At 45.2% G+C, this 16,343-nt stretch overlaps 1 protein-coding gene across 1 annotated transcript in view; it reads right to left on the bottom strand.

The window, feature by feature from the left end:
- ABCA13 (ATP binding cassette subfamily A member 13) overlaps positions 1–16,343 on the bottom strand; it is a 259,148-nt gene that overhangs the window by 182,044 nt on the left and 60,761 nt on the right. Inside the window, 8 exon segments of the mRNA XM_007472367.1 lie at positions 1,814–1,945; positions 3,503–3,604; positions 5,813–6,043; positions 6,046–6,190; positions 7,449–7,563; positions 14,633–14,873; positions 14,876–14,938; positions 16,177–16,336. Coding sequence (XP_007472429.1) covers positions 1,814–1,945; positions 3,503–3,604; positions 5,813–6,043; positions 6,046–6,190; positions 7,449–7,563; positions 14,633–14,873; positions 14,876–14,938; positions 16,177–16,336 — 1,189 coding nt within the window.

The raw sequence follows: 16,343 nt of genomic DNA on the forward strand, positions 1-16,343 counted from the left end.
CGTAAGGTAGATAGCTAGTGGGAAGCAGCCGCATGGCACAGGGATACAGGATTGGTTCTTTGTGGCTGCCTGGAGGGGTGGGATAGGGAGGGTGGGAGGGAGGGAGACAAAGAGGGAAGAGATATGGGACCATATGTATATGTATAAATGATTTACTCTGTTATAAAGCAGAAACTAACACACCATTGTAAAATAATGTCAAATAGTTTTCAAACTGGAAACAAAGAGGGAAGAGATATGGGAACATATGTATATGTATAACTGATTCACTCTGTTATAAAGCAGAAACTAACACACCATTGTAAAGCAATTATACCCCAATAAAGATGTTAAAAAATTAAAATTAAAAATTAAAAAATTTAAAAAAATTTTTTTAAAATTTTAAAAAGAGAAGAAACTCCACGAGCTGTAAGAAAACTCAGAAAGGCAGTTTAATGAGCTCAGGAATAAAATTAATGAACAGAAGTAATACTTTGCCAGAGAGACTGAAACTCTAAAAAAGAACCAAACAGAAATTCTGGAGCTGAGGAACTCAATAAATGCGAGAAGAATGCAATAGAAAGCTCTGGAAATAGAGCATATGGAAGAATTACTGAGCCCAAAGATAAAAATCTAGAAATGAGTCAGGTAGAAGAGGAGAGGGAACTAAGATTTTTAAAAAATAAAAAAATTCAGGACTTCCCTGGCGGTCCAGTGGCTAAGACTCCTGACTTCCACTGCAGGGGGGGCGGGTTCAATCCCTGCTGGGAGAACTAAGATCCCACATGCCATGTGGCATGGTTAAAAAAATAATAATAATGATAAAATAAAAATTAAAAAATATTCTACAAGAACAAGGCCCTTCACCACCTCCACACAGGACGCCGCTGACGCTCTGGTTCGGAGGAGCTGCCGACTCCCACCCCCACACTCAGCTGCCTCGTTCCCAGCCCAGCTTCCCTCCAGGTTCTGCCACCCACTGACCTGGCTGAGAATGAGGTCCTTTCATTCCTGCTGCATGGCACTCTCTGAACCCCTGACCTCTCCAGGGGCCCAGACTCTCCTGCCCTCACCCCCTTACCCCCGGGTTCCTCAGACACAGGATCTGGGGAATCAGGGTATCTGCTGTTCCGTCTTCAGGAGGCCCCTGCTGGGGAGCTGCGTGGTGAGCTCAGTGGGCCCCTCCAGCACCTGTCCTCACAGGGTCGTTGCTGTCAGGATTCAGAAGCACCACCTTTTCCTCAAGCATCCACAGCTCCCTTTAAAACATGGGCTGGGCTTCCCTGGTGGTGCAATGGTTAAGAGTCCCCCTGCCAGTGCAGGGGACACAGGTTCGAGACCTGGTCCGGGAAGATCCCACATGCCGTGGAGCAACTAAGCCCGTGCGCCACAACTACTGAGCCTGTGCTCTAGAGCTCGCGAGCCACAACTACTGAGCCCGCATGCCACAACTACTGAGGCTGTGCTCTAGGGCCTGTGCACCGCAACTACTGAGCCCACATGCCACAACTACGGAAGCCTGCATGCCTAGAGCCCGTGCTCCGCAACAAGAGAAGCCACCACAATGAGAAGCCCGTGCACCGCAACAAAGAGCAGCCCCCGCTCGCCGCAACTAGAGAAAGCCCGCATGCAGCAATGAAGACCCAATGCAGCCAAAAATAAATTAATTAAATAAATAAATAAAGTTTTTAAAAAATAAAAATAAAACACATCCTATCAACTCTCTTTCTGATGTCTTATTTAAAGAATAAATAATTATCTTAATGTTCACATACATCGGTTCAAACTGTTTTTTAAGTTGATTTTGTCATCTTATAAAGTGCAGAATTCTTACCAGGAATCAAGTTGTTCAAGTACCATCCACATAAGAAGTGAAGGCCTGAATCAAACAGAATCATCCAGCAAACCCAGCCAAATGTCATGCCCACTAGTTCCAGAGACTGGTACATATTATCCCACTGAATCCCTGGAAGGAAGAGTAAGGTCAGAGTCAGAACTGCTCATCCTCTTTCAGGCAGACTTTGGTGAGGTGAATTCATCAGTTCTGGAGGCAAAGCTGAGCACAACTAAAACAAAAGGAAGGTCAAGGCCATGGGCCCTGTACCTCCTGTGAAATGTTAGCTTCATCTCACCCTGATTCACGGACAGCAGGTGGGTGACCATTATCAATGCTTGAATACCTAACATTTTTAAAAGTTTAAAGTTTGCCTTACTTATATCTATATAGTATCTATAATATATATATATGTATATATATATATATATACATTATATATATACTATATATATTACTTGCTTAACTAAAACAATCTATATTTAGGGAAAATAAGCATGTTTTATAAAAAGATGACCGCTCCTTGAGAACCCAAACTCTAAATTATACTATTCTTCTCGCTCTTGGAAAACATATAAACAGGATATATAGGATCTGCAATAGGAAAGAATCATTCTCTTATTACAATATGTTTGCAAGTTATTGCTGGATTAAAACATAATTTGTTTTAAGAAAAATATTCATCTTTCTCAATTTTCCTATGATACTAACCTATAACTCGATAAAATAAATGTTTTAACATTGTGTACTTGTTGGAATTTGGTCCAAAATATTCAAAGAAGCAAACAGTGACAATTTTTCTGCCATATCCTTATGATCCAATTTTGTTTAAAAATCAGTCTGAAGAATTCAGGATAGGTCATTTCAGGATTACTCATCTGTTTTAATACATTTTTAGTGTAGTCCAGTTCAGAACAGTTCAACATGTTTTACAGAAAAGTCGGAGAATTTCAAGACTGGCACAAATTAATGAGCTAATGTAATGCTATCTGGAGTTCAGTTTCATATATGGCATATATTTTCCCTGTGTTTTCAAAAACACACCACAAAAAACTATATAAACATCTAAGAAATATGTGTCTGTTCTGGTCTAGGGTTTTAGTTGACAAAATCTCAATGTAAGTGAAAAACGTTGCCAACAAATTTTTTTTAATTATTGTAGGCTGAATTAATAGGAATAAAATACACAGAAAAGAGGAGAGATAACTGCTCTATGCTGGTTAGATCTCCTTCTGGATCATGGCTTCAAGAAGGATCCAGAAACCCTGGAGGTATATAAACAGCTGTCATGTGAAAGAGGTGGTTAGAAAGAGAAACCAGGAACAGTGGGCAGGAAATCCAGGAAGACAGACTGCAGCTCAATAACTGTCTAAGAGATGAGACCCTGCACGGCCCATTCAGGGGAGAATTCCGAGGGTCATTAATTGACCAAGTGTGTTTCAGGGTGTCACGGGGTAGCCCCAGGCACTGGCTGGGCGACCGACCTGGAGCACAGGAGGCCAGGATTGTCCTTGTTCCTAAAACCAGGATAACTGGATGGAGGGAAGGGTTTACATCAGCTAAACCAACGCAAGGATCTCCTTCCAAACCTTCCGCTTTGTAACTAATACTCTCTACTGTATCGATTGCAACACGATAACTAAATTTCCAAAAACCTGAGTCACATTTTTAAAAACTGCATCCTCTTACCTGCCTCTTGCCCTTCCAGGAATGTAACCAAAAGTACTCCTTGTCCAAAGGCAGTTGTGGAGAGGAGGTACTGCTTGCAGATGGAGGGGGAGAAGAGAAAAACTGCAAGTTAGTGCCCAATTGGGCCATAGGAAGTCCACAGCCCTAAGTTCAAATAACGAAACCACAGCACATTCAGGCTCTTAATGATGCCAAACCATCGCTCCAGGTGGCCACTCCACATCTGAGTCCAAGACTGGGCCGCGCATCAGCCTGTTCCGAAAAGCATAATAACAAGACAGTTTTTAATGTTAAAAGGCATTATCTCTCTTTACTGCAGTGCTTGAAGTGTGGTAAATCCAATGCACTGTACACAGAAATGTATAACACAAAACAGTGACAAATGGAATAGAGCAATTTACTATGTATTTTTATTAAGTGAATGCCCTGGAGCACACTGCAGGCAGACTGATGGAGACTGCACACGAGAAGAGGGAGCATTGGAAGAAAATGTGATTTCATTTCCAGCAGCGAGGTCTGGTGTTTAAAAAAAAGAAAGCTCATTGGAAAAGCATCTTACGTTTAAAAATGTAATGTACCAGAGTTAGATTCTTTGTTTGCTAGAAACCATTTCAACATGTAAAAAGGAAATCAGACTTTGTAGACATAAAACCTTAAATCTAAGGATTGAAATAAAAAAAAACATCTGTTGAAATTCAGGCCGGGTGGTCAGTGGCTCTTTTTCTGTATGTAAGGAATACCTGGTGGGGGCACTGAGTGGTCCCAGTTGTTTTCATTATTCTGAAAACATCCAATTAACACACACAATTACTGACTACCCGTGTGACATAAACTAACCCAAACTGGATAACATACTGATGAATACCATGCAAATCTAGGCATACGAGCCGAGCCGCGGAAACCAGGGCGGACTGAAGGGTTTACTGGTGCTGGAGAAGAGTAATGTGGCTTTTTTCATGGAAGCATTTTACCCTGAGGCCCGAAATGAGCAGAGACCTTCACCCCACCCACAGCAGTGAGGCTGGCTGGCCCAGGACGGGCAACCTCTGAAGGCCTCAGGGGCCCCCTGGCAACCCTGGGTGGCTTTGTTCTAATAACTGAGGTATAGTGGTTAGTCCAAGTGAACAACATAGTGATTCGATGTTTTCATAGATTACCTTCCACATAAAGTTACAATAAAATAGTGGCTATAATCCCTGCCCTGCACGTCACATCCTCAGAACATTTATTTCATAGCTAGTACTTTGCACCTCTCACTCCCTACCCTATCGTGCCCCTCCCTCCACCCCTCCCTCGTACCCACTAGTTTGCTCTCTGTATCTGTTTTGTTATATTTGGTCGTCTGCTGGATATTTTAGATTCCGCCTTTAAGTGAAAACATACAGTGACTGTCTCTCTCTGTCTGACTTCTCCCACCTGGTCCCACCCCAGATTCTCCCTCAGGGACTCCAGTCACACTCCCCACAGGGTGCCATGAGGACGTGCCCTGCCCTTGAGCTCAGGGATGTTTACATGACGACAGGGCTGTGATGCAGGCCCTGAGACGTGGCTCCACCATCCCTTCCAATGTACTGTGTGTCCCTGTTGTGTGTCCCAGTGCTGTGTACTGTGTCCCTGCTGTGTGTCCCAGTATTGTGTACTGTGTTCCAGTGCTGTGTACTGTGTCCCTGATGTGTGACCCAGTGCTGTCCCTACTGTGTGTCCCAGTGCTGACCCTACTGTGTGCCAGTGTTGGGTACTGTGTCCCTACTGTGTGTCCTAGTGCTGTGTACTGTGTGTCCCTATTGTGTGTCCCAGTGCTGTGTACTGTGTCCCTACTGTGTGTCCCAGTGCTGTGTACTGTGTGACCCTACTGTGTGTTGGCACTGAGCTCACCAGGTAACAGTCACCAAGAATGGATGAGTTTCTGTCTTCTACGTATTTATAGCACTTGGACATAATCTAATGCTTTTGGGGAAGTACATTCTAAATGGATAGGTGACTCTGACACTGCCAACGGAGAGATCTTTCCAGCTAATGTGATGTAATTCGTGATGCTTCCAAAAAAAAATGCTTATTTTTTACTTCAACATAGCTTTGGAGATCTGTTTCCTTCCATATGTGAAACAAAGAGAAACTGAAGTCATGCGCTTCCTTTAGGACGCTCCCGATTTCTCCAAGAGTCTTCAGAGGAAAGTCCCTATTCCATGAAAAACACGTTTTTCATGGGCCGCCCTTCAACAAACCCTCCGTGGTGTCAGTGAACCCACCACGGCAAGGCTATAGCTGAGGGTGGAGTAGACACCGGGAAGTTGGGGAAGCCCCACACACCTGACAGTGATGCACTGAAACATGCTGCGGGGTACACGGCAGCCTTGTTCTGCAGTTTCACAAAACAACGCACTGACGAGGGAGGCCTGCAGGCCGGCACGATGTAGGACAGGAAGCTGGCCGCATAGGGCAGGCCGCTGCACAGGGTGGCCGAGCTCGCCCGGCCGAAGGATGCGCTCAGGAGGTAGCTCAGTGTGACCACCGACACCCCGAAGTCCAGGAGGAAGAGGACGCCATCCAGGTGCTGCTGGAGGTGAAGATGCTGCTGACCCTGAGGATGAGGGCCAGGGTGGAGCAGCTCACCGTCAGCTTTGTCCCGTGCTCTGGGAGCCGGGCCAGCAAGTGGACGGCAGGGGGCAGGCCCATCGTCTTCACATACTGTCCACCCAGGGAGGACCGGTCATCACGGGGTTGAGAGAGGACAGGGCAGGTGCGGCCGGGGGGACAGGTGAGCCAGGGCTCATCCCTCCCTGTGGCAGCCAGTGTGGAAACGTGGCCTCGGAGACGCTGCGCTGGACGCTTCCTCCAGAGTCAGCCGTTGACGCAAACAAAGCCCTTGCAGAGCAGGTCGCTGGCCGTGGGGAGGGGAAGAAGGGGGACGAGGTGGCCTGAGAACCACCTCACAGCTGTGAGAAGGCAGCTGCGAAGCGGAGAGACCCCAGACCCCAGCCTGACCGGCTGCAGTCTCACTGCCTTTCCTGGTTTATAGAGCTTTTGTCGGTTTTGTTCCCTCTTTCTTTTTGTCATTTGGTTTGTGTTGGTTTTGTTTAATAACAACAAAGAGAAAAATTGAAGGGTGAAACACTGGGCCTTAAGCTGTTCACTTTGGGGGTGACTGCTCAGGTTCTAGAATGTGTTTTGCAAAGTAATTCAGTTTGAAGTAATAACACTAAAATTAATCCATCCACTGAAACGACCACTTGCTCACCTATAACGTGGTGATACACCAGGGTGTAGGGCTGGTTACTTGGCAGTGAGAGCAATTCACACGCACGCCCCATGCTGGCGGCCCTGGGCAGGGAGCTCAGCACCACCAACGCCCAGTCCCAGGCCTTACACCCGGGGCCCAGCTGGATGGGGAAGAAACACAGAAATCCAGGAATGCATTCATGCTACACAGGTGAAAAACACGCAATACAACAGTGCAACTCTAGTCGAAACTGAATGACTCTTTGCACTTTTCCTTTGCTTTAATAAATAAGTGGATACCACGTGCTGGCATGTCTGCCCGGCTGAACGGGAAGGCAGGTCTTTACCAGGTGCTTTTATGAACTTTCATTCTTAAAAGCAGTTTTGATAGTTTCGAGTTTTAACAACACTGGGACAAAAACAGCAAAGCTGTACATAAAGAATCCCAGCCGTAAACGAAGACGGGAATTCCGTCCGTGTGTCTGTCTGGGTCGTGTAAACACTGCTGAGTAAGCGACTCTCGTGGGCCCGTCCTCAGCCTCCTTTCCTGTCCTGGACGGACCAGACGTGTCACCTGTGCAGCTCTGCCAGGGCCCTGGGCTTCTGTGCAGAGCGAGTCTCCTGGGACGGCGGGACCCAACCGAGCACACGCGGCGTCCCGTCCGTGACGGGGCAGCCGTCAACCCCCAACCCCCCAACGCCCCCTCCCGTCCCCCAGGCTGTTCACCTCCTCCAGCTGGATCTCCCGCTCATAAAGCAGCCTGCAGACCATGCTGGCCACGGACACCATCCACGTGAGCATCGCTATCAGCGGGAAGAAGGAGCCGACGCTGTTCAAGAACCTGTGGGGACAGTGCGGTCAGCATCCACCGCCGCCCCCAGATGCTCGCGGTGAGTCCTGCTCCCATGCTTCATCCCACTGTCCTTACAGCCCCAGGGCTCGCTCAGGACCGAGACCTGTCTGACCCTGTGCCTGGGGCAGAACGGCTGTTGGGTGTGCTGATTTATAGGTGTGCAAACTCACAGAGCATGAGGAAACTTTACAGACACAGAGGACCTCCTCTATGTCTGTAAAGGAGAGAGTCATGAGGGGCCTGGTATCACATGGGCCCGACTCTGGGGTTGGAGCAACCACCCCGGACCCAGAGAATCTGGACGCTCTGCACTTACCTGTCTGAGTGAGGCCATTTAGTACAAATTAAAGAGAATAAGAAACTACAGAAGAGACATTACGGTACATGGTGTGTAACTCAGGCCTTTCCTAATCTGCTCCTGGAAACGAGTCCTAATCAACAAGAGAAGGAAAAACTGCCATTGCAATTCTGATACGTATTTGGGAAGAGATGGCCAAGTATTTGAAAAAGCTGCTAAAAATAATCAAGCTCATATAGGAGTCACACAAAAAAGTAGAGACGAGAGGCGTCAGCAGCAAAACCCCACCCTCTAGAGGTCTAGAATGTGCCAGCAAAACTATATTTCTTAAGTAAGTAGTCACAGAAGTGATTCTTTCTGTTCCAGAAGGAATATCTCTATGTTCCCGTATCTCCTATGTCTCTGTTATGGACTGAATGTGTCACCCCCAAATTCGTATGTTGAAACCCTAACCCCGCAAAGGGATGGTATTTGGAGATGGGGCTTTTGGGGGATGATTAGGTTGTGATGAGGTGATGAGGATGGGGTTCCAGGATGACGCTGGCGTCCTCAGAAGCAGAAGAAGACAGACCAGAGCTGTCACTCTCTCCACCCTCTGAGGACATAGCAGGAAGTCTTCACACCTGATAAAGGGCCCTCGTTATAAACCAAACCTACTAGCCCCTGGACCTCTGGAACAGTGAGAAATAAATGTCTGTTATTTAAAAAAAACACTACACTTCCTAAAACCCTGGGGCACTCTGAGGGCACAGCACAGAGAACAGCAGGTGTTAAGTGGATGTCCACTGCCTGTTAAACTGGGTGGTGTCAGGAGCTACCCCCACCCAGAGAGTCTCCAGGGAGACAGAGGAGGAGGGTTATGTGCAGAGTATGTGTATGTGCAGGAAGCACTCAGTCTTCGTGGCCGTCGGAGAGAGCCTTTGAGCTCTGGGGGCATTCACATCCCTGGTCCTCACCACTAGCTGGAGACCCTTGCAAACAACTGGCCAGGAAGACCCGAGTCATTCAAGATGAGTAACAACGGCAACAGAAATCTAGCACGACAGCCACGCGAGAAATAAAAGTAGGTTGAGAGTCTCAGAATTATTAACAAATGAAGAACACATGCCAAAAAGATGGTGACGTGAAACAGATGAAAATAGCCAACATCTCTGCCACCAGTCTGAAACTATTTACTAAGGCAATACCCTATAAAAACACCATACCACAGGAGTGTTACGGTTCAGTGATGAGATGCTGAGGCAGCAGGAAGACACGGAATGTGAGCTGGAAGAGGCTGGGGAGAAACAGAAGGTGGAAGACAGTCGCCAGACGGATAGAGACAGGATGAGGGGCACGACAAGGGCAAACGACGCTGCACACACCCAGTGAGAGCCATAAAACACACATGAGAACGCAGCTGAAGGGACAGAAAGAAAGAAGGAGCTTGATAGAATTAAGGGGATTTTGTTGAAAAGAAACACAGGGGGGAAGTCATGCAACTGGATTCCCTTAAGAAGAAAAAACAAATACTGGAAGAGAATAAATTTGTAATGCTAGAACACACCAAGAGTTTCCATAAAAAAAAAAAAAGCTTAAGTCTTACACATTGAAAGGTCTCATCTTGTGCCTTGGAAAACTGTCCTAGAATGGTCAACAATTAAGTGTATCCTAGTAAATTATTGAATTTTCAAGTTACTAGCAATTTGTCAAAATTACCAAGTCAGATAAAAGAGTGAAAATATCAAGGTGGCCTCAGATTTCTTTATACTAACCTGAAAGCCAAAGATAATGGAGCTATTTCTACAAGATACTCAAGGAAAGAGTGAGCCCAGGATTTCATGTTCAGCCAAGCTGTCTTTCAAATATAAATGCTGCAAAGAATTTTAAGTATGTAAGAACCCGGGTTAAGTTGTCTCATGAGATCTTCTTAAGGAAATTACTAGAAGACAAACCAGCCCACAGAAGGGTGACTGGTAAATCACAGTGAAAGAATAATGGTAAGAAGTGGATTTATTTCCAGTAAAAATAAGACTAAAACAAAAATGAAAAATAAGATGACAAGAGATATTGGAAATGTTTTGTTCCCTGAAATGTAAAAATGATACAACAAACAAAAATTGGAAGGTTGGGGAAATTCTTCAAAGAGGAAGAATGAGTTGGTAAATGCCAAAATCAAAGACTATTTAATGCTGACAAATGTAGAATATAAGTATAGGCATCTTTGACGTACAAAGGAGGACACTGAGATAATAATGTTAACTAAAATTGCATGATAAAAAAGATGTGATGGAAGAAGAGAAATTACATTGTTTTTTTATTGGTCATGGTAAAAAACAAAAAGAAAGGGTTGATATTATTTGTACAAAGTTATAACTATAAGGGAACCACTGGAACAACAGCAGAACATTCCTAAATAATGGTATAAGTATAGAAAAATATATTACATAACTAAGACCATATATACCTGAAATTCCATTTCATACTGTTAAACAGCTAACCTCCCCTGTGTATGAAGCTATGTGATGCACACAAGAGACACGCCTAAAACAAGACACTTCAAAAAAGTTTAAAATGCAAGGATGGGCAAAGGCGTGGCAAGCAAACCGTGAATCCAGAGAGAAGAAAGGGGGAAAAAGCAGAGGTCATTAATTTAATTTTATACAAGGTAGAATTACGTCCACAAAGCATTAAGGAAGATCCAGAACACAATTATTCATGGCTCTGCACAAAGTGACTCAGCCCCAAGATTCGAAAGGCCAACACCATAGGAAAAAGCAAGGGGATGTTCCAGTAACAGGAGACTACAGTTTATCTATCTTAGCTCAGCATAGATGAAGTGGACACAAATAAGGACAGAGAATTCCTAAACAACAAAGTTAATGTAGATAAATTCTATACTATAAAAATAGGAAATCAGAAATTTCTTTTCAAGGGCCCATAAATCATTCACAAAAGTTGATTATATAATAGTTGACAGAGAAAATGCCATAAATTCAAAAAGTGGAAATGATAAACACAGCATTTTCTGATGGCAATGTACAAATTAGGATTTATTAGCAGTATTTGGCAATTTAGGGTATGATGCAATTTTGGATTTTGTCGATCTGATTTTTAAAATGTTATCATAGACTAGTTTTAATTTGAATTTTTCTTACTATAAGTAAGTTGAGTAACTTCACATGCTTAAAATTCCTGAGAATTTCCACTTGGGAATTAAAAGAAACTTAAACAGCTCTTCGGTCAAGAAGACAGTAGAAACCCATATTGCAAGTGTCTAGAAAACAATGAACTTTTAGTCGTATATCAGATCCATGGAACATAGTTGAAATAATGACTGAAAAGAAAAGTCATCACCTTAGGTCACTACACAAATTAAAGGAAAAAAACACTAAAAATAATGTATCAAACATGGGTCTCAGGTATCAGAGAAACAGCATAACACATTGAAGGTATATAAAAGTAAAGAAGTAATAAAAATAAAGACAGAACAAGTAAGTTAGAAAAGACAAAAGAAGATAATTGATAAAGTCCATGTGTGGTCCTTTGAAAAAAGTATCAACAGAACAAGAAAATAATGAAACTATGTGTGCACCAAGTGAATTTTTAAAATGCAGAAAGAGGAAGCATGTTGAAGGCAGACTAACCACAGAAAGAGGGGATGAGGGAGAGGGAGAGGAACACGAGTGCTCTGCTCGACCTCAAATCCTCCCTCGGACCTTAGGGAAGAGACTGGTGTCTGACGTGGACACGTGTGCCCCTCCACCAACTTCCCAACTGGGCGGCGAGAGGTCCTGTGACTCTCATCCCTGGGAAATCCCACAGGGGAGGGTGACTGCCGTTCTCCAGGCTCATACGGTCCTGGTAACCCCTGGTCTGCAAGCTCCCAGAAGGCAAGGACGACACCTTTTTCACCACCAAGTATGACAGTCACGTGCATACATGACACATAGCAAAGGCTCCATAAATGGCTTCAAATGAAAAAACAGCACAAAAACTTTCTTAGCAAGATGTCATGAGTTCAAGGTCACGGAAGGGAAAAATAGTCACTAAACAAAAAACAACTGATGCTTTAGGAGAGGGTATGAAGTATGACTTTTTTCTCTACTTTCTCAACTTTTGATAACCATTTGTTTACAAAACTAACAATGAAAGAAGAAACATATTAAATCCAGGATGTCTAAGTGACCTCAGAAATAGGACTGTCTGTCACCTCCCTATTATCAGGTCAGCATGAATCAAACAAATATGCTCCAGATTCTTCCGTGTATTTATCCCTACTCTGGAACCCAAACAAAAGCCTGTCAATAAACTTGGAAATTAGGAAATCCAACATTCTCATTTGTTTAAACCTTTTTAAAAGGTTACTCTGATCTTCATAAACATTTCGTTGTCTCCACGTCTTTTTCTGAAGGTGGCAAATCCCTGACTTGCATTTTAATAACTCTTATTAACAGTGTTCCTCAGTGGCTTGTCTCTATTAGCAACGTCAGACAGAAAAGGATGAGCCTGTTGGATCAAAATCCCATATACAGGGATAGCCACGTGGAGAAATCAGCTTTTTTTTTTTAAACCTCTTTATTGGAGTATAATTGCTTTACAATGGAGTGTTAGTTTCTGCTCTATAACAAAGTGAATCAGTTATACATATACATATATACCATATCTCCTCCCTCTTGCGTCTCCCTCCCACCCTCCCTATCCCACCCCTCTAGGTGGTCACAGAGCACCGAGCTGATCTCCCTGTGCTATGCAGCTGCTTCCCGCTAGCTATCTATTTTACGTTTGGTAGTGTATATATGTCCATGCCTCTCTCTCACTTTGTCCCAGCTTACCCTTCCCCCTCCCCATATCCTCAAGTCCATTCTCTATGTCTGCGTCTTTATTCCTGTGCTGCCCCGAGGTTCCTCAGACCCATTTTACCCAGCAATCCCACTACTGGGCATATACCCATACCCTGAGAAAACCATAATTCAAAAAGAGTCATGTACCACAATGTTCACTGCAGCTCTATTTACAATAGCCAGGACATGGAAGCAACCTAAGTGTCCACTGACAGATGAATGGATAAAGAAGACGTGGCACATATATACAATGGAATATTACTCAGCCATAAAAAGAAACGAAATTGAGTTATTTGTAGTGAGGTGGATGGACCTAGAGTCTGTCATAGAGAGTGAAATAAGCCAGAAAGAGAAAAACGAATACTGTATGCTAACACATACATATGGAAACTAAAAAAAGAAAAAAAAAAGGCTCAGCTTTTGTTTTTGTCTCTTGAGATTTGTCCCAGTACCCTTCCCCCTCCCCATATCCTCAAGTCCATTCTCTATGTCTGCGTCTTTATTCCTGTGCTGCCCCGAGGTTCCTCAGACCCATTTTACCCAGCAATCCCACTACTGGGCATATACCCATACCCTGAGAAAACCATAATTCAAAAAGAGTCATGTACCACAATGTTCACTGCAGCTCTATTTACAATAGCCAGGACATGGAAGCAACCTAAGTGTCCACTGACAGATGAATGGATAAAGAAGACGTGGCACATATATACAATGGAATATTACTCAGCCATAAAAAGAAACGAAATTGAGTTATTTGTAGTGAGGTGGATGGACCTAGAGTCTGTCATAGAGAGTGAAATAAGCCAGAAAGAGAAAAACGAATACTGTATGCTAACACATACATATGGAAACTAAAAAAAGAAAAAAAAAAGGCTCAGCTTTTGTTTTTGTCTCTTGAGATGCATGACTCGGTGCCAGTGCAGGGTGGTGGCCAACCCCCAGCCCCTCCCCACATCACCCCGGCTCTGCCTCCTACTCTTCTCCCTCCATCCACCCCCCACCCCCAGGACCCTGATCCCAGGCCCAGGACAATGCGGGCAGGGGCTACTGCTGAAAAGGACCAAAGCTTTCTCCCCACCCCGAACCTCGGGCCAGCAGGCTGATGCAGGTCCTGTGTCTCCACCGCCCTCCCCGACATGGAAAGGGGTGAATCAGGGACCCTCAGGCTCACGTCTGGGCTGTGTCCTCCCACCAGCCTGTGCCGGAGTCATGCACAGAAGGGTGCAGCTCCCCAGCCCAGGGCAGGGTCTGCTGTCATCCTCCTCTTGCCCAGTCCTGCTTGCTGACCTGTTTGGGAAAGTCAGGGAGGAAGGGGCTCATGAATGCACCCCTCTCTGAACACAGCACCGCCTGGAACATTGCCCAGGTCTCGGCTCCGAAGCATCTTACACGGAAGGACGTCCCAACGGTGAGCGCTGCCCCAAGTCCCTTCGACTGAGCTTCCTCTCACTCTCACCCCAAGAGTGTCGGAGCTGCCGTCACCTGCTGAATCACCCAATTCAACTCGTGAGTGTTCTCGGATGACCCCACCTACGAGGTCACCCACCCCAGGCCTCTGGGAATCCCTCCATCCCTGCATGTGGGTGGCACAGGCCCAAACTGTAAGGATTTGGGCTGAAGAGGAAATAAGCTTCCTCTGATTCCCTAGTTCAGATGGGAGGAATCCCCTGTGAATATTATTCGTCAAATTTATTCTGAAGGGTGTCTGAAGCTACAGATGCCTGGTATCAAATCTAACTGACCACATTATATCCACAATTGTTCTTCTATCTGGATGGCTCAGCCTTAGGAAATTAAAAAGAATGGATCGTCTCCAAATGCTCTTTGGTGGAATGGCTATACAAAAGCTCCAGGATTTTTCTCCACCTGGTTTCCAAATGCAGGGCCCCTCCCACTGTCGGGGGCCCTCAGGAGCTCAGTCCCACCGGGTACTCACAGGTGGCTGGTGTGACATGGGTACAGGATGGCCTGCACCTGCACGGCCGGGTTCAGGGCCTCCTGCCCCGTCTGCACTGAGATGATAGCTCTTTCGATCATGTCTTGCAACGGGACAAAGATGTAGTTATACTTGAACCCATCGGCTGGGAGGCTCTGAGGGTGGAACTTCCAGAAAGGGTTTTTCACCAGATCCGTCCTCAAGCTGTATAAAGTGCTGGTCCTCATGCTGTACGTAACTGGGGTGGCAGCTGGAGAGATTCTGAGCTGAGGTTCTTACCCGCTAAGGAACTGTTAAAAATGATACCTAAAGTCAGAAAAGGACAAACAAGGGGTCAGCACAACCTAGGAGCGGCTCACACCACATCAGCATGGGTCTGACCGGATGACCCAGGACACTCAGCTCAGCGCCCCCGTTGAGAAGGGGCCACACCCCAGAGAGGGGAGGCTGATTTTCTGTGTGACACAAGCCCTCGGCGGTGAGGTAGCACTAAGGCCTCCCAATTCCCAACTCCCTCCTAAAATTAAAAAGCCTCTTTTTTATTTTAACAAAAACACACGGTGGTGTCATTAATACAAAGAAATTACTTGTTTTGAATTTTTGCAGGACTTGAAAAATTACGAGGCTGCACAAATAATAGGGTTTCCTTGTCTGTGATTACAGATGCCCCTAAGAACCGATGTCTTTGGATTCTGTGTTCTGCCACAGGAATTCTTCGCATTTCATATACAAAGCTGCTTGTGGGCTGAATTCTGCCTTCCCAAAATTCATAAGTTGAAGTCCTCACCCGTGGCACTTCACCATGTGACCTTATTGGGAGATTGAGTCTTTACAGATGTGACCAACTGAAAATGAGGTCACGGGATGTGCTCTAATCCAGCATGACTGGTGTACTTAGAAGATGGGGAAGTGCCGACACAGACACACCCAGAGGGAAGATGAGGGAGCAGACAGCCGTCCATACGTCGAGGACAGAGGCCTTGTGGGGAGCCAGGCCTGCCCACACTTGGACTCCAGAATTATGAGAAAATAAATTTACGCTGTTTAAGCCACGTAGTCTGCAATTCTTTGTCACAGCAGCCTTAGCAAACTAATACAAAGCCAAATAAAAACAATTCACTGTTTATTCAAAAGGAATATAAGAATACATCATATTTATGTTGAGTAAGTGAACAACTGATCAATAGACTTGAACTGGCCACTGTCTCTTCTCCCCTGACCCTAGGACATCCAGATATACCTGATAAAAATAAAAGGGATGGAAGAAATCAGAGTACAGCTTTAATCAAGAAAAATGTAACCTATCACGTGAGATTTAACCATAAACTGGTAAACTAGTCCCGTAAACTGGTAAACATGGATGCAGGGAATAGCACTGGGCCTCGGATGACGTACAAGGCCCATCTTTTCACCAACTCAAGGGGACCAGTTCTGCTTTGTTCATTTTACCCAGAAAGCACTGTTTTCTGTCAGTGATAAGACACGTTTGGGGAGAAATATGCAAATATTGCCTTTATGAACATGTGTGTTCACTGAATACTTACTGGCCAAGAAGCTGTTCTTCCACATGAGGGCCTGTGAGGTCGCCTCCAGGCAGGTGGCGGAGGTCAGGCCCTGGAAGAGGGTCAGTAGGACACAGAAGGTCAGGTTGGCCAGGATGCAGCCCAGAGAGCGGAGGCGTCCAGCGCCCATGCGGTTCAGCATCTGGCCC

The sequence above is a fragment of the Lipotes vexillifer genome, unplaced genomic scaffold (genome assembly GCF_000442215.2).
Source record: "Lipotes vexillifer unplaced genomic scaffold, Lipotes_vexillifer_v1.1 scaffold1344, whole genome shotgun sequence".
Classification (NCBI taxonomy): Eukaryota; Metazoa; Chordata; class Mammalia; order Artiodactyla; family Lipotidae; genus Lipotes; species Lipotes vexillifer.